The following is a 25,332-nucleotide window of genomic DNA, read 5'->3' on the forward strand; positions in this document are numbered from 1 at the left end:
CAGATACCTTTTCAAATGCCTGCTTTCACTTTGGGGTATAAACTCAGAAGACCTTTTCTTTACTTCACCATAAATGAGGAGATACTGGGGTTCTAGTTGCCATAGGAACTTATCTTGAAATTAAATATACTATTATAATGCTTTTTCTTTTGAGCATTTATATTATTGGGTATTTTCTCACTGTTGACATTATACTATTCTGGAGTAGATTCAAATTCTAAGTATTTTAATTCTATATTTGAATCACTTCCATAGGATAAAGTATATTAACTTGTTTGCCTCACCTATAGCGGGAGCAATAATTTTTAGTAACTCTGGCTTAACATTTTTTTATTACTTAGACATTTTTTGAAAATGTCATTAATGCCTATATTTATATCTGAAATGGAATTCTTTTAATTATTTTCAGTTTTTCTTTCTACATGGAATTTAATGCCTCAACTGAACACTGCCTTCAGGAAGACACTGAAAGTTCTTTGTGCAGATGAATGTATCTTAGGACATAGTGATAAACTAAGTTTTATAAATGTCAGTGCTTTCATAATACACAGTAGATTATTTTTTCATATACTAGGCACATAGTCAAATTTCTATGCCTAGGTTTTCATATTCAGTAAACTTACTAATACTTTACTTTGTTCTATTTTGTTGACTATACAAAATAGGACTACAGTGGTAAGGAATAGCCATTGAGGAATCTTTTTGGAGTATAATCTATTCAAATCCTCATTTTCTTCATACAGGTACTGTTTTACTTTCCATTTGTTACTGGATACTTTAAAGAACATTTACTTTTTCGCTGTTTCCTGAGATACTAACTCAGCTATCAAGCTATCAAAAATATATTAACATATTCTCTGTTATATATTGTAGTTTATTTCTCTGAGAAATTTATTTTAAAGTACATTTTTATACCTATTCAAAATGTGTAACCAATGGAGTCAGAAACTTCCAAACAATAAAGCTAATCCTTTTATTGATTTATTTGTAACGAAACACAGCTTTTTGGTACCCCGATGGAATGGACCTGCAGCTCCCAAGTCTTTCTCTACCGCTGGGTGGCTAGATTTTCCTTAGCTGCTATAACTCTAGGGGAAAAAGCGCTTTTTTTTTTTTCCCTTCCCGAGTTTTGGCAAGCTCTGCAGATCCTGCTTGGTGTTTAGCTATTTGGATTCAATTTATTTCCTAGGATATTTGTGCTGTCAAATACTTTGGGAAATCAAATTCAAATCCAAAACATTTAAAATATATATTTGAATAACCTTCAAAGGATCAAATCTAAGAACTGTTCAGCTAACCTATATCGGAAATGATAACAGCTTGAATTTTATGAGGCAATCTTAGTAATATATGGCCTTTTAAAGTCACCAAAATTGTTAAAAAAAGTCATCCAAAAAATAACCTTTATATTTATGTCTGAACTATAATTTTGCCCATTATTTCAAGTTTTCTTTCTGTGTGCAAAATTTAATGGTTAAATTGCTCATGATACAAAGAGAAAATATTTATTTCTAGTATATCTTCATGAACTTCTGATGTTTCAAGAATCAATAGTCATGGAGAAATAGGGAAGCATTTCGGCTATTTTTTAAAAATTCTTAGGTCAATTTACCTTTAAAGATTAAATAATGAGATTAGCACACTCAAAATATGAAAAATGTGGACATAAAAAGGGAGAGTTGCCACCTTATTGATAAAGACACCTTTAAAGATATTCGGCAAGTAGAATTCTAGTAAAACTACAAATGTTACATCTCAGGAACAGGGTTTAGCTTAGGGAATTATTGTGAGATATATATATATATATAAATTTTTTTGTACATAGAGTCTTACTCTGTCACCCAGGCTGGAGTGCAGTGGCACAATCATGGCTCACTGCAGCCTCTACCTCCTGGGCTCAAGTGATCCTCCCACCTGAGCCTCTTGAGTAGCTGGGACTACAAACATGTGCCGCCAAGCCTGGCTGTTTTTTGTATTTTTTGTAGAGATGGGGTTTCACCATGTTGCCCAGGCTGGTCTCAAACTCCTGGGCTGAAGGGATTCACCTGCCTCAGCCTCTCAAAGTGCCGGGACTACAGGAGTGAGCCACCATGCCTCGCTGTATTGTGGTATATTAAAGAGCATGTGCTTTGGAGTTTAATTACTGACTCTGTCACTTCCAGCTTTGTGACTTTTGGCAAATTACTTAATATCACTGAGCTTTATTTTACTTGTTTTGTAAAGGCAATGTATGTAAAGCATTTACTACTGTGCCTGGAATAGGGTGGGTGTTCAATGTACATCATCCTCTGTTTAAACCACAGTTGTGATATTAATAACTGATTCTCACTTATACTGGAGAGTCTCTACAAAAAAGCAGACTCAACCTATTATTAAGACTGCATCTGTAAGTAACTTTGCTAGTACCAAGAGTTCAATCTTTTCACAGTGTCCTGACTATAAAGGGAAAGTTTTGAAAATGTGTTTCTTCAGTTAAAATAATAGCAGCTAACACTTACTGTTTGCTTACTGTGTACCAGTACTCTTCTAAGTTCTTTATGGATATTAGCTCATTTATATCACAACAACCACCATATTTGGTAGGTTCTATATTCTGTTATTATCTCTATTTTAATAGGATGCAGAAACTGAGGTACACAGAGATTAACCATGCTCAAATTTACACTGGGCTGTAAAGCCAGGCTGGTGGAGCTGGGCTCCAAAACCAGGCAGTCTGGCTCTATGATCTGCATTCCTAACCACTTGCCTAAATTATTAAGACATTTTTGTGTACATTTCTACTGGATGCATTGTTTAATGGTGGAACATTTGGAGAATATTTCATAGTTATTTTACTCTTTTAAAACACTCCACCCTCCAAATAGTTGTTACTGCTGAAATGATTGAAATACTTATTTTGGAATTTCAATATATTCCTCTATTTTCAATAAAATGAAATTACTTTCAATAAGAATATATGTTTGGTTAGAAAGGTAACAAAATGCTTAGGTGTTAAAGAAATGATTTATAAAAATAGACATTAGACATGACCCTTTTAAAGACCTTTAAAATTATTTTGTTACTGTGTGTGTTGTTTTCAATAAATAACACCACCTAATTGGACTAAATATTTTGTTAGACATACAAAGGAAGTTCTTCAAATTTGGATTTCTTTCCATGTTGAAAGAGGGGAGCTCCTTGAATGCTATAGAAATGTATTGTGGTTGATGGCTTTTCTGTGTTTGAATTTGTTCCAGCTGTGCTACAGTGCTGTTCTCCTGCCCACATGGATGCTCTAAGTAGTTGTGTCACTCCCACTGCCTCTTCCTATGCACACTGCAACTACTTCCAGGTAAGATTCTTGCAACTGTGGCCATGCTCCGCGCTTTATGTGCAATTTTATCGATCTTGCAAAATTTCAAAGTGTAATTTTATATTAATGAGTAACCAGAAGTAAGCTGTGGATTAATGGGCTTTGTTTTCTCAATTCTTAAAAAAAAAAGAGAGAATTGATATAAATAATATCTCAGAATTCTTCTAGGCCAGAACTGTTCAATATAGTAGCCACTAGCCAGCCACATGTGGCTATTTAAGCTAATTAAAATTAAATGAAATTTAAAAATTCCTCAGTTATACTAGTCACATTTCAAGTACTCAATAGTCTCATATGGTTATTAAAATTAAAATTAAATTGATTTAAAAATTATTCCATACTTAAAGTAGACACATTTTGAGTGCTCAGTAGTTTCATATGGCTTATGGGTACTGAATTATACAGCACAGATCTAGAACATTCCCATCATTGCTGAAAGTTATTTTAAACAGTGCTGTTCTGGATTTTTCCAAGGTGAAATGAATACCAGATAAACGCTACAAGTGTATAAGTCACCAAATGACAGATTCTTCCAAGATAATACAGATAATTAGACTTTTCTTTTTAAGGAGAAAGGAGAAAAATGTCAAAAATGAGAAATTTAAGTGGTGGCCCCCTTCATCCATAGCCCCTATGTTGTAAACACCATAATGGTTCAGTATCCCTTAGTCAAAATGCTTGGGACCAGGAGTGTTTCAGATTTTGGATTTTTTCAGATTTTGGAATATTTCCAAAAACATAATGAGATATCTTGGGAATATGACCCGAGTCTAAACATAAAATCTAATTATGTTTCATATATACCTTATGCACATAGTTTAAAGGTAATTTCATGCAATATTTTTAGTAACTTTGTTCATGAAACAAAGTTTGTGTTAAGTGCTTTTTTGCTGGAATTTTCCACTTGTGGTATCATGCCAGCACTCAAAAAGTTTCAGGTTTTGGAGTATTTGAGATTTTAGAATTTTGGATTAAGGATGCTCAACTTTTACTTCAAATATCTTCTCATTATTTCTTAGGAGACACTTGCTTGGAGTTAAACGTTTTATATAGCTATTTTAAGGACGCTTTTAAATTCCATGCTTTGTATTTTTATGCTGTAACTGCCAAAGATTGGAATTGTGTGTTTGCCTTGGATAATCATCTAGCCAAGATAGTTTCAAGATAGTCTCAGTTCTTACGAGAATATCTTACTAGTGGCATTAGGGTACTCAAAAGAACATTCTCTTTTTTTTTTTTTTTTTTTTGGAGAAAATCTACATAGGAAGTCAAATTATAATCAGATTGTTGTTTGGAGTATAGAATGAGATCAAGGGGACTTAGCTGGCCATTTTTCATGGCTGATATGATCAAGCATGATATCCTAGCCCATTCATCTTCACTGGAGGGACATACCTATCCCACAGTTAGATGCTCTTGTTTGTGGGTCCAGGCACTCTCTTCTCTGGATCATGCTGGAGATACTATGACAGTGTTTATATCTTGATTATGTTGTGTGCTAAATAAAACATTTTTATAAAGACCTTTTCTTGTTACAGAGACAATATATGGCCGTGTACGATGGGTCATGCCTTATAATCCCAGCTCTTTGGGAGGCCATGGTGGGAGGATTGTTTGAGGCCAGGAAATTGAGATGAGCCTGGGTAACATAGTGAGTGAGACCCTATCTCTTAAAAAAAAAAAAAAAAAAGAAAAGAAATAAAGGAAGGAAGAAGGAAGGGAGGGAGGGAGGGAGGGAGAGAGAAAGGGTGGGTTAGTTGGATGTAGTGGTGCATGCACCTTTTGTCCTAGCTTGGGAGGCTGAGGTGGGAGGATCAAGCGATCCTCCCACCTTGAGGAGTTTGAAGAGTTTGAGGCTATAGTGAGCTATGATTGTGCCACTGTATTCCAGCCTGTGCAACACAGTGAGACCCTGTCTCAAAAAAAAAAAAAAAAAATCTGCCAGGCGTGGTGGCTCACGCCTGTAATCCCAGCACCATTTTGGGAGGCTGAGGTGGGTGGATCACTTGAGGTCAGGAGTTTAAGACCAGCCTGGCCAACATGGCGAAACCCTGTTTCTACTAAAAGTACAAAAATTAGCTGGGCATGGTGGTGGGCGCTTGTAATCCCAGCTACTCAGGAGACTGAGGCAGGAGAATCGCCTGAACCTGGGAGGCGGAGGCTGCAGTGAGCCAAGATCGTGCCATTGCACTCCAGCCTGGGTGACAAAAGTGAAACTCTGTCTCAAAAACAAAACAAAAAATTTAAAAAAGACAATACGTGTTCATCACAGGAAAATAGCAATAAGCACACATAAAATTTTGAAATAGAAAAATGGGAAAGTGTTTCAGATTCCATCCTGAAAATAAATGCAATTGGTTTAGTTGGACTGTAGGTATGGGTGAGAGTGTGCGTGCACAGTCAGTACATTGTATTGTTTAAGAGCAAGAGCTCTTGAATACGGCAAACCTAGGCTTGAAACCTGGCTCTGTCAGTTATTTCATTGTAACTTTGGGTAAATTAGGAAGTTTCTGGACCTCAGTTTTATCATTTGAAATGGAGATTATCACATTTCACAGGGCTCTTTTGAAGGTTGGATGAAATCTATATAAAGCACTTTGCATGTGCTTGGCACGTAGTAATAACTCAATAAATGTGCTATTGGCTATAGTCACTTAGTGCTTATACCATTTGAATTTACATTATTTGGCATTAGTGGCCTTCTGAAAATCTTTGACAATCTTTGTTAATGATTGTGTTTAGCAGCATCAACTCACTACATACTTTCTTTAATCATAACTCTTCTGTATTTTAAGTTTATAATCTGATATAATCAGCAAACATTTATTGAATGCCTACTCTGTGCGAAGCTCTTCATTGTGCAACATCAATTCATTACGTGTTTTATTTAATCATTCTTCTGTATTTTATGTTCACAGATCTTTATCACCAAACACGTATTAAATGCCTACTCTCTGCAAAGCAGTATATATAAGGGAATATATCTTAAAGATGTAAATCTAAAAGCAACAGCCATTTTAGTCTATTGCTTTGTTATTAAAAGTAAATAATCCCAGGAAACAAAGGACATTTGATATTCCATCCATTTTTCCCCATATTATTTGGAACAGAATATTAGTACCGCTCCCTGGATCTGTAGAAGGATTGGTAGACTTGTGAGCATCCTGTGTTTGAAATTTCCTTACTGCATTCCTGAAACAGTATATGATAGATACAAATTATGTTTTTGTCTGTCAGCCTTTATGGAAGAATTTGGTGTATAGATGCTTTATCAGCGAATAGGTATTTGGGTACTATAGCTTTTGATTTTGTATAGTTTAACCTTAAGAATTATTGACCCATTGGAGTATTAAACTTAGCAGAGTGGTTGACATGTAGTATATACTAAGTAAATGCTAACAGTAGATTTGAAGCTACTATTGCTGAAAAGTAGATTAGTGTCTAGGTTTTCTTAGTGATCTTTAAGTTTAATCTATTTATGTTTAGCACTCATCAGCCTAAATATTGTAGCTTTCCTCCTTAATCTCATATTTTATTTTCTATCCAAACAGTTATATTTTTTCTTTTCCCAGAATCCTTCAATGCAGTCCTCCTATCCAGTTGAATTTTTGCCTTCCAATTGGCCCTGCAGTACTACTGATGAAAGTACAAAGACAGAAGTAAACCTAGAGGCTGTCTTTCAGATAGTTGATGAGTTGCATTCCTCCCCTAAATTGGAGATGGTAAAGGTGGAGCCTGTTGAGAATCAGTGCCCAACATCTCCGTCTTACAGAGGCCAACACATTCTAGCTAATTCTAACAACAGCAATCCATGTTCTGCAAGTCAGCCTAGCCAGCTGGAGCCACTTACTCCTGTAGGCTCAGATATTATGTCTTTTGTGGTTGGAACAGAACAAGCAGTTGCCTGCTCTCTACCACAGTCACCTGAATACATCTATACCATCCACACAGCTCAGCCTGTTGAAAATAGCACAATACAGGAATCTGCAGCCATCCAGCAAGCTCATGTCAAACTGAAGGAGCACCTAAATCATAATCCATCTCCATCTTCAGTAGTATTTGTGCAGGAAGGGCCACCATTCAGCACACACCAGGTAAGGGGGCAAAGAAAAAAATGCTTATAAAGCTCAAAGTACCTAGTACTTCTGCTAAAGACTATTCTAGTGGAGAGTTTGTTCAGATTTTATTTGGGTTTAATACCAGTTCATTATGGTTTCCAGGAGGATCATGTCCCAGTGGTTCTGCACAAAAGATTCAGAAAGAAGTTACCTTAACCCTTAAGCATCATCTCACTATATTATGCATGGTCTGAAGTCAACCTCTAAAGAGAGGTTGTCTAATTGAGCATTGTAGTATGAAGCTTATTTTCATGTTATAAACATCTCTTGAGTTTTTGCTTCCTATCTTAATTTGGATAGATTAGATATGCCTGGCTGATAATTCTATTACCCAGGAGGGATGGTTTATTTGACAGATATTAGGATGACTTTCCTAGCCATTTGTAGCATGGAGGGAAGGAGATAGTTGGAAGTCTTTTCTAACTTTATTACAGCATCATTGAACTGTAACTTGTGAGCATACTGTGTTTGAATTTCCTTACTAATATCTGCACTCCTAAAGCAGAAGGTAAAGGCTAATTCCTTTATTGCCACTAGTTTATTACAAGAAAATGAATAAACTTTAATTCTGAATAATTAGTAAGAATAATTCATCAAAAGTACATCCACAGAAACAAAGTCAAATAGCACATTCTCATTTTATAAGAGGAAGCTAAATAATGTGTACACACTGAACATACAATGTGGAATAATAGACAGTGGAGACGTGGAAGGATGCGAGAGTGGGAGGGGGAACGGAGATGAGAAATTACTTAGTGGGTACACTGTACACTATTCACCCAAAGCCCAGACTTCACCACTATGCAGTATATCCATGTAATAAAACTGTACCTGTACCTCTTAAAATAATACCAAAAAAATCCAAATTAAAAGGAAATTTTTTTTTTGAGGTGGAGTCTCTCTCTGTCACCTAGGCTAGAGTGCAGTGGTGCAATCTCAGCTCACTGCAGCCTCCACCTCCTGGGTTCAAACGATTCTCCTGCCTTATCCTCCCAAGTAACTGGGATTACAGGCGAGCCACCATGTCCAGCTAATTTTTGTATTTTTAGTAGAGACGGGGTTCCACCATGTTGACCAGGCTGGTCTTGAACTCCTGACCTCAGGTGATCCACCTGCCTTGGCCTCCCACAGTGCTGGGATTACAGGCATGAGCCACTGTGCTTGGCCCCAAATTAAAATCTTTTTTTGTGTGTGAATTAAGTATTTTTCCTACTTTTAATTTTTTTCTTGATCTTAGCCTGATATGTGTATATATATTTTTTCCATTTTGGATTTTTTCTTTAATAGGACTGAAACTCTGTTCATTGTTAGAAAGTCCCAAGATAACTTTTGGCAGGTTTTTGTTTTTTGCAGCCTTTTTTAGCTCTATTTTTAGATCCAAATGTCTTAAATTTATATCACCTCATTTTTTTTTAGCCTGACTGTCAAGATCTAGTATATTGTGTTAAGATAATATTGTAAATTCAGTAGACAAAATATAGGCCCATTATGGTTTGTTGTTGTTGTTGTTGTTGTTGTTTTGAGATGGAGTCTCGCTCTGTTGCTCGGGCTGGAGTGCAGTAGCGCAATCTTGGCTCACTGCAACCTCCACCTCCTGGGTTCAAGGAATCCTTCTGCCTCAGCCTCCTGAGTAACCAGGATTACAGGTGTGTGCCCCCAGGCTGGCTACTTTTTTGTATTTTTAGTAGAGACAGGGTTTCACCATGTTGGCTGGTGTTGAACTCCTGACCTAAGGTGATCCGCCCACCTCGGCCTCCCAAAGTGCTGGGATTACAGGCGTGAGCCACTGCACCTGGCCCCATTATGTTTTAAATATATTTGTAGAACACAGAATTTGTCTTTGTTCCTTCATAGTCACATCTGAAATATTTCAGATCTTAAAACTGCACTTGTACACAGTAACTTTTTCATTAACAAATATATCTTGGCCAGGCGCAGTGGCTCACACCTGTAACCCCAGCACTTTGGGAGGCCGAGGCGGACAGATCATGAGATCAGGAGATCGAGACCATCCTGGTTAACACGGTGAAACCCTGTCTCTACTAAAAATACAAAAAATTAGCCGGGCGTGGTGGTGGGTGCCTGTAGTCCCAGCTACTCGGGAGGCTAAGGCAGGAGAATGGCATGAACCCAGGAGGTGGAGCTTGTGGCGAGCTGAGATCGCGCCACTGCACTCCAGCCTAGGCGACAGAGCGAGACTCCGTCTCAAAAAAAAAAAAAAGTATATGTGTGTGTGTGTGTGTGTGTGTGTGTGTGTGTATGTATATAAAGCTGTGTTTTAAACTTTTTATTTCATTATATAATTTTATTTTAAAATAAATTCATAAAGAAATGGAGTATTTCAGAAGTTGATCAACTTGACAAAGGGATTTACATTCCAAAGAAAATTTAGGAACTGTAAGAAAGAAACTTAGGCTAGGCACAGTAGCTTATGCCTGTAATTCTAGCACCTTTGGAAGCTGAGGTGGGAGGATCGCTTGAACCCAGGAAGTCCAGACTGGCCTGGGCAACATAGTGAGACTCTATCCCTACAAAAACATTTTAAAAATTAGCTTGGTGTGGTGGCACACACCTCTGTCCTAGGTACTTGGGAGGCTGAGGTGGGAGGATAGCTTGAGCCTGGGAGGTCAAGGCTGTAGTGAGCCGTGATCACACCACTACACTCCAGCCTGGGCAACAGAATGAGACCCTGTCTGAAAGAAAGAAATTTGTATTTTATAAACAGGGCAGATATAGATTTTATAGGGGCTAAAGCTTATACAATTCTGAGGGCCTCTTTAAGAGAAAGAATACAAAATTAGTAGAATAAAGTATCCACATCCCACTGAAACCATCTAACAGGATCATGCCTATGGTCATTCCAACAGGAGAGGAAGTCTGATAGAACATATTCTACAGAGAAAAAAGATGGTTTTAACCAATCATGGTGAAACTATCTTACTTTTGGTCAGGTGTGGTGGCTCACATCTGTAAACCCAGTGCTTTGGGAGGCCCAGGTGGAAAGATCCCCTGAGACCAGGAGTTACCAGCCTGGGCAACATAGCGAGACCCTGTCTCTACAAAAAACCTTTTTTTTTTTTTTTTTTTTTGAGATGTAGTCTCACTCTGTTGCCCAGGCTGGAGTGCAGTGGTACAATCTCGGCTCACTGCAACCTCCATCTCCTGGGTTCAAGCGATTCTCCTGCCTCAGCCTCCCGAATAGCTGGGATTACAGGCACCTGCTACCACGCCCGGCTAATTTTTTGTATTTTTAGTAGAGACAGGGTTTCACCATGCTGGCCAGGCTGGTCGAGAACTCCTGACCTCATGATCTGCCCACCTTGGCCTCCCAAAGTGCTGGGATTACAGCTGTGAGCTACCGCGCCCGGCCTACAAAAAAACTTTTTAAAAATTAGCTAATACCTGTAGTCCTAGCTGCTCAGGAGGATCACTTGAGCCCAGGAGCTCGAGGTTACAGTGAGCTATGATTGTACCACTGTACTCCCGCCTGGACAACAATGTGAGACCCTACCTTAAAACAAAAAAAAACCTGTACTTTTGTAAGTTAAAAAAAAATCAACAAGCTTCATGGTAGATATTCCTCTGATCATAAGTAAATGTTTTAGCTCCATATACATTTTAATAGTTTGTGTAGGGAGAAAGGTATAGTATCAGTGATAAGAATGAAAAGCCTTATAAGCTTGTTTGTTGGATCATGTTCCCATAATAGAACTCCTCTGATAAAATATCTTAACTTTTAGCAGATATTTGGAGGAAATCTCAAATAATGAATGGGTTTAATATTTTAGGTGGATGCCAATATAAAATGCCAGACCAGTTCACATGAGAATATCTTGCCGTCAGAACAGATGGGATTCCTCATTTCAGAAATGGGGCCTGCTAGCAAGCCTAGTGAAGACACAGGTTTAGCCACTCCAGCCAGATACAGAGAGCACAGAAGCAACTCACAACAAGGAAAGTCCCCTGGTAAGGATTATTGTGCTCTAGAATGCCAGAAGTAGAATCACGCTGTAGAATTAATATATGAATGACATTTTTTCTGGGTCTCCATTTATTATTCATAATTGTATTAGACGTGTCACATTGCTGTTTTTACATAGCTGTAATTTTAACTCTATATTTGTTCTTAATTATTGTTGTGAAGTATGTAATAGTTATTTTCCTAATATTGCATATAATGATTTGGGCTTTGAAAATGTAGAACATATTAAGAATAAGCAAAGGAATTTAGATTATTTAACTTGGAGAAGGCAAGGATGAAGGATGATTTAATAAGTGTCCTCAGATGCCAGACTTCGAAATTGTAGTTGTACTTACTCTGTTATTAACAGACTCTAGGACAAGAGGGCATGCATTTATATTGTGACAAGAGAAAATCAGATGGAAATTTAGGATATTATCCTGAGCGCATTTTAAAGATACTATAAAGTATGACCCTATACCAATGAATGGTTTGTTATTCTTGCGGTTTGTAAGAACCCAGAATAAGTGATTGTTTTAGGCACATACAGTTGATTCTAATAAGACAAAATCATATTTTTTGAAGAAATAGTAACGTCTAATAAAACATGTGTCTCATATCATCCAAAAATCAAGTTACCAAAGTCTGCAGTGGACAATTTTAATATTCTAGAATTATGTTCATGTCAGGGGCATGCAGTGCAGGCAGAATGACAGTGTAGGTTAAAATGACAGACCATCATTTTAACCTACAATAATTTGAAAAATGTTGAGAACTTCTGTGAGAATTTTTCCAAAAAGTAAATTAATAGTGATATGATCATGGTGTAGCTCAGACTCATAGGGTTCTTTCTGCAAAATGTCTTTTAGGCTAAAAACTGTCCATCATTTATTCACTAAATTTAGCTTGCACACTTAGTTGATTATATTTTCCAATCTATAATTAAAGACTAAAGATTTCTTACCACTGAAGGTGTTTAACACAATGGCATGAGCCTTGAAGGCAATTTAGATGAGAGAAAGGCAGGAACTAATATTTACCGTATCCATTTTTGTGCCATAGGACAAATCTGTTGGAAGTGGCATTGTCATTTTAAACATCAGGAAATTTAGGCTTAGAGTAAGTAACTTGTTCAAAGTCACATATAAATTTGTTTCATTTTTTCATTTTTTGGAGACAGAGTCTTGCTCTGTTGCCCGGGCTAGAATGCAGTGGCTCGATCTTGGCTCACTGCAGCCTCCACCTCATGGATTCCAGCAATTCTCATGCCTCAGCCTCCCGAGTAGCTGGGACTACAGGCACGTGGCACCACACCCGGCTAATTTTTGTATTTTTAGTAGAGATGGGGTTTCACCATGTTGGCCAGGCTGGTCTTGAACTCCTGGCCTCAAGTGATCCACCCACCTCAGCCTCCTAAAGTGCTGGGATTACAGGCATGAGCCACCATGCCTGGCCCTTTTTTCTTTTCTTTCCTTTTCCTTTTCTTTATTATTATTATTATTTTTTTTTTTCCTGAGACAGAGTCTTGCTCTGTTGCCCGGGCTGTAGTGCAATGGCGCGATCTCGGCTCACTGCAACTTCCACCTCCCAGGTTTAAGTGATTCTCCTGCCTCAGCCTCCTGAGTAGCTGGGATTACAGGCACACTCCACCACGACTAGCTAATTTTTGTATTTTTAGCAGAGGCAAGGTTTCCGCCATGTTGGCCAGGCTGGTCTCGAACTCCTGACCTCAGGTGATCTGCCTGCCTCGGCCTCCCACAGTGCTGGGATTGCAGGCATGAGCCACTGCACCCAGCTGCCTTTTTTCATTTTTTATAGAGATGGGGTCTCACTATGTTGCCCAGGCTGGTCTTGCACTCCTAGGCTCAAGCAGTCCTCCTGCCTTGACCTCTCAAAGTGCTGGGATTATGAGCGTGAGCCACCATGCATGGCCAGTCACATATAAACTAATATTGCTAATATCCTACCCTAAGTTGTCTGCCTGTAGAGCACATATTCTTTCCTTTTAATTTTTTATTGTGTTGAAGAACATGTAACATATAATTTATCATTTTAACCATTTTTATTTTTAATTTATCATTTAAATATAATTGTACATATTTATGAGGTACAATGTGATTTTTTGACACATGTATATGTAGTGTAATGATCAAATTGAGATAATTACCATATCCATCACTCTAAACATTTATCATTTCTTTGTGGTGATAACACTCTAAACCTTTTCTTCTAGCTGTCTTGAAATATACACTACATTGTTATTTGCTACAATTATGCTACTGTGTAATAGAATACCAAAGCTTATTCTTCCTATCTAACTACAACTTTTGACCAACTTCTCCCAATCTCCCCACTTCCCTACTTTCCCCAGCCTCTGGTATTTACTATTCTACTCTCTTCTATGAAATTAACTTTTTTAGCTTCCATATATGAGTAAGATCATATAGTATTTGTCTTTCTGTGCCTGGCTTATTTCACTTAACATAATGTTCTCCAGGTTCACCTATGTTGCCAAAAATGACAAGATTTCATTCTGTTTTATGGCTGAATAGTATTCCATTGTATATTTATGTACGTACGTGTGTGTGTGTATATATATATATATATATATATACACACACACATATATATACACACACACATATATATATATCACATTTTCTTTATTCATCTGTAGATGCGTATTTAGGTTGATCCATATCTTGGCTATTGTGAATAGTGCTGTGGTAAACACGGGTGTGGAGATGTCTCTTCAACATACTGATTTCATCTTCTTTGGAGATACATCCAGTAGTGGGACCACTAAATTATATAGTGGTTCTATTTTTAATTTTTTAAGAACCTTCGTACTGTTTTTCTATAATACTATGCTAACTTACATTCCTACAAATAGTATATAAGAGTTCCCTTTTCTCTGCATCTTTGCCAGCATTTGTTATTTTTTGTCTTTTTTGTAATAGCCATTTTAACTGGGGTGAGGTGATATTGTGGTTTTGATTTGCATTTCTCTGATGATTGGTGATATTGAGCATTTTTCCATATATCTGTTGGTCATTTGTGTATCTTCTTTTGAGAAATGTCTATTCAGGTCTTTTGCTCATTTTTAAAATCAGACTGTTTTTTGTTTTTTTATTTGTTTTGCTTCTGAGTTGCTTAAATTCCTTATGTATTGTGCATATTAACCTTTTGTCAAATGTATAGTTTGCAAATACTTTCTCTCTTTATGTAGGTTGTCTCTTCATTGTATTGTGTCTTTTGCTATGCAGAAGATTTTTTGTTTGTTGTAATCCCATTTGTCCATTTTTGTTTTTGTTGCCTGTGCTTTCGAGGTCTTACCCAAAAAGTCCTCGCCCAGTCCATTTTCATGAAGCATTTTCCCTATGTTTTCTTCTAATAGTTTCATAGTTTTGAATCTTACATTTAAGTATTTAATCAATTTAGAGTTGATTTTTATATATGGTGAGAAATTGGGGTTTAGTTTCCTTCTTCTGCATATGGACATCCAAATTTCCCAGCACTATTTATTGAGGAGACCGTCCTTTCTCCAATGCGTGTACTTGGCAACTTTTGAAAATCAGTTAGCTATAAATGTATAAATTTATTTTTGGGTTCTCTATTCTGTTACAATTGATTTAGATGTCTATTTTTATGCCTGTACCATGCTGTTTTGGTTACTATCGCTTTGATAGTGTATTTCGAAATCAGGTAGGGTGATGCCTCCAGCTCTGTTCTTTTTGCTCAGGATTGCTTTGGCTGTCTGGGGTCTTTTGTATTGCTATATGAATTTTAAGAATTTTTTTTCTATTTCTGTGAAGAATGTCATTGGTATTTTGATAAGGCTTGCATTAAATCTGTACATCACTTTGGGTAATATGGACATTTTAACAATAATCTTCCAATCCATGCACATGCGATATCCTTCCATTTATTTATTTGTGTCCTCTTCAACATCTTTCATCAATGTTTTATAGTTTCCATTGTGAGGATAATTCACCTCCTTGGTTAAGTTTATTTCTAATTTTTTTGTAGCTACTGTAAATGGAATTGGTTTCTTGATTTCTTTTTCAGATAGTTTACTATTGGCATATAGAGAAACACTACTGATATTTGTAAGTTGATTTTGTATCCTGCAACTTGACTAAATTCATTTATTAGTTCCAATTTTTTTGGTGGAATCTTTAGGGTTTTCTATGTATATGATCATGCCATCCACAAACAAGGACAATTAGACTTTCTCCGTTCCAATTTGGTTGCCATTTATTTCTTTCTCTTGCCTAATTGGTCTGGCTAGAATTTCCAGTACTGTGTTGAATAAAAGTGGTGAAAGTGGGCATTCTTGGCTTGTTCCAGATCTTAGAGGAAAAGCTTTCAACTTTTCATCATTCAATGTAATGTTAGCTGTGGGTTTGTCATACAGGGCCTTTATTGTGTTGAGGTATGTTCTTTCTATGACCAGTTTGTGTTTATCATGAAGGGATGTTGAATTTTATTTTTTTATTTTTATTTTTTTAAGACAGAGTCTCACTCTGTCACCAGGCTGAAGTGCAGTGGCACAATCTCGGCTCACTGCAACCTCTGCCTCCCAGGTTCAAGTGATTCCCCTGCCTCAGCCTCCCAAGTAGCTGGGACTACAGGCGTGTGCCACCATGCCTGGCTAATTTTTTTTCTTGTGTTTTAGAAGAGACACGGTTTCTCCATGTTGGCCAGGCTGGTCTCGAACTCCTGACCTCAGGTGATCTGCCCACCTTGGCCTCCCAAAGTGCTGGGTTTACAGGTGTGATCCACCATGCCCGGCCAGGATGTTGAATTTTACTGAATGATTTTTTAGCATCTGTTGAAATGATCATGTGGTTTTCATCCTTGATTCTGTTAATGTAATGTATTACATTGATTTGTATATGTTGAACCCTCCTTGCATCCCTGGGATAAATCCCCCTTGGATCATGGTGAATGATCTTTTTAATTTGTTGTTGTTGTTTGTTTGTTTGTTTTTGTTTTTTTTTGAGATGGAGTTTTGCTCACTCTGTCGCCCAGGCTGGAGTGCAATGGCATGATCTTAAGCTCATCACAACCTCTGCCTCCTAGGTTCAAGTGAATCTCCTGCCTCAGCCTCCTGAGTAGCAGGGATTACAGGCGCCTGCCACCATGCCCAGCTAATTTTTGTATTTTTAGTAGAGACAGGATTTCGCCGTGTTGGTCAGGCTGGTCTCAAACTCCTGACCTCAAGTGATCTGCCTGCCTCAGCCTCCCAAAGTGTTGGGATTGCAGGCGTGAGCCACTGCACCCAGCCTGGTTTGCTAATATTTTGTTGAGGATTTTTGCATGTGTGTTCTTCAGGGATATTGACCTGTAGTTTTCTTTTTTTTTGTTGTGTTTTTGTCTGGTTTTGGTATTAGGGTAATGCTGGCCTTATAGAATGAGTTTGAAAATATTTCTTCCTCTCCAATTTTTTGGAATAGTTTAAGTAGAACTGGTATTAGTTCTTTAAATGTTTGGTAGAATTTAGCAGTGAAGCCATCAGGCCTTAGGCTTTTCTTTGCTGGGAGACTTTTTGTTTGTTTGTTTTGAGACAGGGTCTCCCTCTGTCACCCAGGCTGAAGTACAGTGGTGTGATTATGACTCACTGCAGCCTCAGCCTCCTGGGCTCAAGTAATCCTCTGATGTCAGACTCCTGAGTAGCTGGGACCACAGGCATGCACCACCATTCCCAGCTATTTTTTTTTTATCTTCCCCAATTTAAATCTTTTAATTTAAAAGTAAACTTCACTGTTGAACACGCAAACTTGGGGAGGGCAGAAAGATCACACACACAAGGCTGCCATTTCACACCTGGAGGGTGGCGTGGAGGCCAGGCAGAGGTGCTCCTCACATCGCAGATGGTGCGGCCGCTGGGCAGAGGTGCGCCTCACTTCCCAGATGGTGCGGTGACGCCTAGCTAATTTTTAAATTTTTTGTAGAAATGAAGTCTTGCTATGTTGCCTAGGCTGGTCTCAAACTCCTGGCCTCAAGTGATCCTCCTGCCTCAGCATCACAAAGTGTTGCGATTACAGGCATGAGCCACCATGCCAGGCCACCTGGGAGACTTTCTATTACTGCTTTGATATTATTGCTCATTATTGGTCTTTTCAGGTTTTCTATTTCTTTGTGATTCAACCTTGATACATTTTATGTGTTCAGGAATTTATCCATTTCTTCTAGGTTTTCCAATTTGTTGATGTGTAGTTTTTCATAGTAGTCTCTTATCCTTTGTACTTCTCTGGTGTTAGTTGTGATGACTCCTTTTTCAACCCTGATTTAGAGGTTTTTTTATTATTTCTTTCTTTCTTTTTTGTTTTTTTGTCTTTGTTTTTCGAGGCAGGGTCTCACTGTGTTGCCCAAGCTGTAGTGCAGTGGCACGATAATAGCTCACTGCAACCTTGAACTCCTGGGCTTAAGTGATCCTCCTGCCTCAGCCTTCCTGAGTAGCTAGGACTCCTCGTGTGTGACACCATGCTTGGTTAATTAAAAAAATTTTTTTTGTAGAGACAGGGTCTTGCTAGGTTGCCCAGGCTAGTCTTGAACTCCTGTCCTCAAGGAATCCTCCTGCCTCAGTCTCACAAAGTGCATTGCAGGCATGAGTCACACCTGGCCTTCCTTTTTTTTTTTTTTTTTAAAGTCTAACTAAAGGCTTGTTTAGTTTGCTTACCTTTTCAAAAAAACAGCTCTTTGTTTTGGTGATCTTTTATATTGTTTTTTAAACTCTATTTTATTTATTTCTGCTGTGATCTTTACTATTTCTTTCCTTCTACTTATTTTGGGTTTAGATTGTTTTTGTCTTTCTAGTTCCTTGAGATGTAATATAATATTGTTTATTTGAAGTCTCTATACTTTTTTGATGTAGGCATTTATTGCCATAAACTTCCCTTGTAGGACTGCATTTGCTATATCACATAGGTTTTTGGTAGTTGCATTTCCACTTTCATTTGTCTCAAGGAATTTTTAAGTTTTCTTTTTAATTTCTTCATAGATCCATTGGTTATTCATGAGCATATTGTTTAATTTCCATGTATTTGAACAGTTTCCAAAGTTCTTCCTGTATTGATTTCTAGTTTTATTGCATGTGGTCAGAAAAGATATTTGACGTAATTTCAGTTTTTAAAAAAAATTGTTAAGACTTCTTTTGTGGCCTAACGTATGGTCTATTCTGGAGATTGTTCCATATGTTGTTGAGAAGAACATATATTCTGTAGCAGTTGGGTGCAATCTTCTGTAAATGTTTGTTAGGTCCATTAGGTCTAAAGCACAGTGAACTCTGATGTTTGTTTGTTGATTTCTGTCTGGATGATTTGTCAATTGCTGAAAGCTGGGTGTTTAAGTCCCCTACTACTATTATTATTTTGCAGTTGATCTCTCCCTTTAGGTTTGTTAATATTTGCATTATATATTTAGGTGCTCCAGTGTTGGGTGTGTATATATCTACAACTTTTATATCCTCCTGCTGTATTAACCCCTTTATCATCATCATCATTATTATTTCTGAGACAGAGTTTCACTCTGTTGGTGAGGCTAGAGTGTGGTGGCACAATCCCAGCTCACTACAACCTCCACCTCCCAGGTTCAAGCGATTCTCCTGCCTCAGCCTCCCAAGTAGCTGGGATTACAGGCGCCCACCACCATGCCTAGCTAATTTTTGTATTTTTAGTAGAGACAGGATTTCACCATGTTGGCCAGGCTGGTCTCAAACTCCTGACCTCAAGTGATCCGCCCACCTTGGCCTCCCAAAGTGCTGGGATTACAGGCGTGAGCTGCTGTGCCTGGCCTCCTTTATCATTATTTTTTATTGGTTTTAATTAAAGTCCTTTTTTTTTTTTTTTTTTGAGATGGAGTTTCGCTCTTGTTGCCCAGGCTAGAGTACAATGGCGCGATCTTGGCTCACTGCAACCTCTGCCTTCCAGGTTCAAGTGATTCTCCTGCCTCAGCCTCCCAAGTAGCTGGGATTACAGGCATGCACCACCACACCCAGCTAATTTTGTATTTTTAGTAGAGACAGGGTTTCTCCATGTTGGTCAGGCTGGTCTCGAACTCCCGACCTCAGGTGATCCACCTGCCTCAGCCTCCCAAAGTGCTGGGATTACAGGCATGAGCCATTGCACCTGGCCTTAAAGTCCATTTTATCTGATGTAAGTATAGCTAATGCTCTTCTTGTTTGGATGATGGAAAAGATAGAACATTCTTCTCCATCCCTTCACTTTCATTCTATGCATATCTTTTTTTTTTTTTTTTTTTTTTGAGACAAAGTCTCACTCTCTCACCCAGGCTGGAGTGCAATGGCGCGATCTTGGCTCACTGCAAACTCTGCCTCCTGGATTCAAACGATTCTCGTGCCTCAGCCTCCCAAGTAGCTGGGATTACAGGTACATGCCACCAAGCCCAGCTAATTTTTTTGTATTTTTTGGTAGAAACAGAATTTCACCATGTTGGCCAGGCCAGTCTCAAACTCCTGACCTCAAGTGATCTGCCTGCCTTGGCCTCCCACAGTGCTAGGATTACAGGTGTGAGCCACCGTGTCCAGCCTATGCATATCTTTTTAAAATTAAAAAAAAAATTTTTTTTTTTTTGAGATGGAGCCTCACTCTGTCACCTGGGCTGGAGTGCAGTGGTATGATCTCAGCTCACTGCAACCTCTGCCTCCCAGGTTCCAGCGATTCTCGTGCCTCAGCCTCCTGAGTAGCTGGGATTACAGGTGCCTGCCACCACACCCAGCTAATTTTTGCAGGTTTTGTAGAGACAGGGTTTCACCATGTTGGCCAGGCTTGTCTTGGACTCCTGACCTCTGGTGATCCGCCTGCCTCGGTCTCCAGAAGTGTTGGGATTACAGGCATGAGCCACTGTGCCCGGCACATTGTGTGCGTATCTTTATAGGTGAAGTGAATTTCTTATAGGTAGCATATAGTTGGGTCTTTTACAAAAATCCATTCAGCCACTCTATGTCTTTTAATTGGAGAATTTAGTCCATTTATATTCAAGGTTATGACTTACAGGTAAGACTTATTACTGCCATTTTGTTAGTTCTTCTGGTTGTTTTGTAACTCCTTTCTTCCTTTCTTACTGCTTTCCTTTGTGGGTAAGTGATTTTCTTTGGTAGTTTATTTTAATTCCTTGCTTTTTATTTTTAGTGTACCAGTTATGGGTTTTGTCTATGATTACCACAAGGCCTACAAAAAACATCTTACAGTTATAATTTATTTTAAACTGATGACAACTTGACTTTGATTGCAAAGAAAAGAAAAGAAACAAACAAACAAGAAACCCTTAAACTCTATACTAACTCCATCCCCTTCACACTTTGACTTCTGGATGTTATCAATTTACATCTTTTTATATTGCCTATCTTTTAACAAACTGTTTTAGTTATTAATCTTTCTTCTTTTTGTATTTATTATTTTTAATAGTTTTGTCTTAGGCTTTACACTAAAGATATCAGTGGTTTATATATCACGATTACAGTATTAGGGTATTCTGAATGTCTCTGTATGCTTACTTTTATCAATGATTTTTATACTTTCAGATGTTTTCTTGTTGCACATTTAACATTTCTAGTAAAACAGGTCTGGTGGTGATGAATTCTCTCAGCTTTTGTTTGGGAAAATCTTTATCTCTCCTTCATGTGTGAAGGATAGCTTTGCTAGGTACAGTGTTCTTGATTGGCAATTTTTTTTTCCTTCAACACTTAGAATACATCATCCCACTCTCTCTTGCCTGTAAGGTTTCTGCTGAGAAGTCTGCTGCCAGATGTACTGGAGCTCCTTTGTGTGTTATTTGCTTCTTTTCTGTTGCTGCTTTTAGGATTCTTTCTTTGTTCTTGATCTTTAAGAGTTTGATTATTGCATGCTTTGAGATAGTCTCATTTGGGATCTGCTTGGTGATCTCTGACCTTCTTGTACCTGAATATTTTTATCTTTCTCTAGGTTTAGAAAGTGTTCTGTTACTGTTTATTTCAATAAGTTTTCTACCCCTTTTTCTTTATTCCTTCTTTAAGGCCATTGAGTCTTATATTTGCTCTTTGTAATTCTGTCCCATAGATCTTATAGGCATTCTTTCTTCCTTTTAGTTCTTTTTTTCTCCTCTGACTGTGTATTTCCTTTTTTCTTTTCTTTCTTTCTTCCTTTTTTTTTTTTGAGACAGGTTCTCACTCTGTTACCCAGGCTGGAGTGCAGTGGCCTGATCTCAATTCGCTGCAACTTCCACCTCCCAGGTTCAAGTGATTCTCATGTCTCAGCCTGCCAAGTAGCTGGGATCACGCCTGGCTAATTTTTTGTATTTTTAGTAGAGATGCAGTTTCTCCATGTTGGCCAGACTGGCCTCAAACTCCTGGGCTCATGTGATCTGCCTGCCTCAGCCTCCCAAGTGCTGGGATTACAGGCATGAGCCACTGCACCCAGATGAATGTTCTTGATATTAGTGGACATTTGTCGATATCTGGGCATTAGAGAGTTAGGTATTTATTCCAGTCTTTGCAGTCTGGCCCTGTTTGTACCTGTCTTCCTTCAGAGGGCCTTCCAGAAATTCAAAGAGGACTGCCTGTTGAGTTCCCTAAGCCTGTGGTCACTGTAACCACTCAGCAGTAGAGGGCACCCTAAGCCCACGTACGCTGCAGCTCTTGCAGACTCCTAGTCTCCAGTCCTAATGAACTTGAGGAAGATCAGGGAGAGTTCCCTGGGTTCTCAAGTAAAGTCCCCCTACACTCTTCCCTCTCTTTCCCCCAAGTTGAAGGAGTTCCTGTCCATGCTACACTTCCTGGAGTTTGGGGAGGGGTGACATGGGTATTCCCATGGCTGTGGCAGCCGGTGCTATGCTGGATCACACCCTAAGCCCACAGCATCACAGAGCAGCACAGTACCAGGTCTTGCCTAAGACCCTCTGTCACTACTGTCAGACTGCCACTGATACTTATTCAGGCCTGAGATCACTTTAGTCAGACAGTGGTGAAGCTGGCTGGGACTTGGGTCCTTCCTGCTGGGGTGGCAGATTGCTTTCTAGCCCAGGGTAGGTATAGAAGCACCATCCAGGAGCACTAGAGTAGAATCAGGGGCTTTGGTGTTGTGCCAGGTGCTGTGTTTTAATGTGGTGGGGCTGGTACTAGGTTCCTAGACAGAGTCCCCTGCACTCTTTCATCTCTTTTTTTTTTTTTTTTGAGATGGAGTCTTGCTCTGTCGCCCAGGCTAGAGTGCAGTGGCACAGTCTTGGCTCACTGAAACCTCTGCCTCCCAGGTTCAAGCGATTCTCCTGCCTCAGCCTCCCAAGTAGCTGGGACTACAGGCGTGTGCCACCACACCTGGCTAATTTTTGCATTTTTAGTAGAGACAGAGTTTCACCATCTTGGTCAGGCTAGTCTCCAACTGCTGACCTCATGATCCGCCCTCCTCGGCCTCCCAAAGTGCTGGGATTACAGGCATGAGCCACTGCGCCCGGTCTTCTCTCTCTTTTACACAGTAGTCTCTTACCACACTTTACTGTGTAGAGCTGGGACAGGGATGACGTGGCACTCAGATAGCTACTGCAGCTGGTATTGTGTTGGGTCGCACCCCAAGCCTACAGCCTCCCACAGCAGTACAGTGTTAGGGCTCACCCAAGAACCACTGTTGCTCTGGCCTGCCTGCCACTGAAATTTATTCAGGACCTGAGGCCACTTTAGTCAGCCCATAGTGGATCAGGCCAAGACTCAGTTTCTTCCCACTGTGGCAGTGGATTATCTTCTGGCCCAGGGCAGATCTGAATGCCCCTTCCATGGGCATTGGCATGGAATCAAGGGCCACAGGATTCTGCCTCTTGCTGTATATTGCTGCGATGGCGCCAGTACTAAGTTCAAATGCAAAATCTCCCCCATACTTCCCTTTGCCTCTCTTAAGTGTACAGATTTTCTCTATGCTGCATTGCGTGGGGTTGGGGGTCGGGTGCTCTGGGCAATATGAGACTGTCCTTCCTACCCTCTTCAATGTGTCTTTTCTTGTTATGCTAAATCCAGGCACTGTGATCCATCACCTGATTTCTTCAGCTCTTGTGAAGGTGTTTTCTTGAATGGATAGTTGATGTTCCTGTTGGGGGAGAATCACTAGAGGATTCAAAACTGCCGTCTTGCTCTGCCTCTGCCCCATTTTAACCTTTTTTTTTTTTTTTTTTTTTGAGATGGAGTTTCACTCTTGTCGCCCAGGCTGGAGTGCAGTGGCGCGATTTTGGCTCACTGCAACCTCTGCCTCCTGGGTTCAAGTGATTCTTCTGCCTCAGCCTCCAAGTAGCTGGTATTACAGGCGCCTGCCACCATGCCTGGCTAATTTTTTTGTATTTTTAATAGAGACAGGGTTTTGCCGTGTTGGGCAGGCTGGTATCGAACTCCTGACCTCAGGTGATCTGCCCACCTTGGCCTCCCGAAGTGCTGGGATTACAGGTGTGAGCCACCGCTCCCAGCCCCATTTTAACCATTTTTAAGTGCACAGTTCAGTAGTATATTCACATTGTTTGAAACAGATCTCTAGAACATTTTTATCTTGCAAATCTGAAACTCTATATTCATTAAATACAACTTTCCTTTTCCTCCTTCCCCTGGCTCCTAGTAACCACCATTCTACTTTCTGTTTCTATGCATTTAACTGTTCCAGGTACCTCATATAAGTGGAATCATGCAGCATTTGTATTTTTGTGACTATATTATGTTCTCAAGGTTCATTCATATTGTAGCATGTGACAGGATTTCCTTTCTAAGGCTGAATAATATTCCCTTGTACGTGCATATGACATTTTGTTTATTCATTTCTTAATAGACATTTAGGTTGCTTCCATCCCTTGACTATTGTGAATAGTGCCACTGTGAACTTGTGGGTGGAAATATCTGTTTTGTTTTTCCTTTTAAGAGATGAGGCCTCACAGTGTTGCTCAGGCTAGACTCAAAACTCCTGGACTCAAATAATCTTCCTTTCTCAGCCTCCCAAGTACTGGGACTACAGGCGTGTGCCACCGTGCCTGGCTCCAACTATCTCTTTGAGACCCTGATTTCATTTGCATGTATCCAGTAATGGATTGCTGGATCATATGGTTAATCCAATTTTTAATTTTTTTAGGAAACTCTGTACTGTTTTTCATAGCTGCTATACCATTTTATAATCCCACCAACATTGCAAAAGAGTTTTAATTTCTCCACATCCCCATCATCACTTATTATTTCCTGGATTTTTTTAAGGAAGGCCTTTGTAAGTAGCCATCTCAGTGAGCATGAGCTGATAGATACCTCATTATAGGTTTGATTTTTTTTTACATTTCTCTGATAATTAGTGATGTTTAGTATCATTTGTATACTCATTGGCTGTTTGTATATCATCTTTGGAAAATGTATATTCTAGTCTTTTGCCCATTTTTCAATTGGTTTGTTTGATTTTTTGGTGTTGTTCAGTTGTAGGAGTTTTTAAAACATATTCTGAATATTAACCCCTTAGCGAATATGATTTACAAATATTTTCTCCCATTCTGTGAGTTGCCTTTTATGCTGTTTTGTCCTTTGATGAGCAGACACTTTTAAGTTTGATGTAGTCCCATCTGTCTATTTTGCTTTTTTTTCTTCTCCTTGTGCTTTGTGTGTCATATCCAGGAAAGCATTGCCAAGTCCAGTGTCGTGAAGTTATCTCTCTCTGTTTTCTTCTAGGATTGTTATAGTCTTAAGTCTTACATTTAGGTCTTTAATCCTAAAGACCTAAGTTAGTTAGTTTGAGTTAGTTTTCATATATGGTGTAAGCGTTTAACTTCATTCTTTTGCATGTGGATATCAAGTTTTCCCAATACCATTTGTTAAACAGAGAGATTGTCCTTTCCCCAGTGAGTGGGCTTGGCACCCTTGTTGAAGGTCATTTAATAATAATATATGTGATATTTAG

The 25,332-nt window shown here is 38.9% G+C and overlaps 1 protein-coding gene across 1 annotated transcript in view; it reads left to right on the forward strand.

The window, feature by feature from the left end:
• HSF5 (heat shock transcription factor 5) overlaps positions 1–25,332 on the forward strand; it is a 67,773-nt gene that overhangs the window by 18,198 nt on the left and 24,243 nt on the right. Inside the window, exons 3-5 of the mRNA XM_004041279.5 lie at positions 3,237–3,331; positions 6,925–7,446; positions 11,259–11,436. Of these exons, the coding sequence (XP_004041327.3) occupies positions 3,237–3,331; positions 6,925–7,446; positions 11,259–11,436 (795 nt within the window). The remainder of the gene's footprint in view (positions 1–3,236; positions 3,332–6,924; positions 7,447–11,258; positions 11,437–25,332) is intronic.

Source organism: Gorilla gorilla, chromosome 4 (genome assembly GCF_029281585.2).
Source record: "Gorilla gorilla gorilla isolate KB3781 chromosome 4, NHGRI_mGorGor1-v2.1_pri, whole genome shotgun sequence".
In the NCBI taxonomy this organism is placed as follows: domain Eukaryota; kingdom Metazoa; phylum Chordata; class Mammalia; order Primates; family Hominidae; genus Gorilla; species Gorilla gorilla.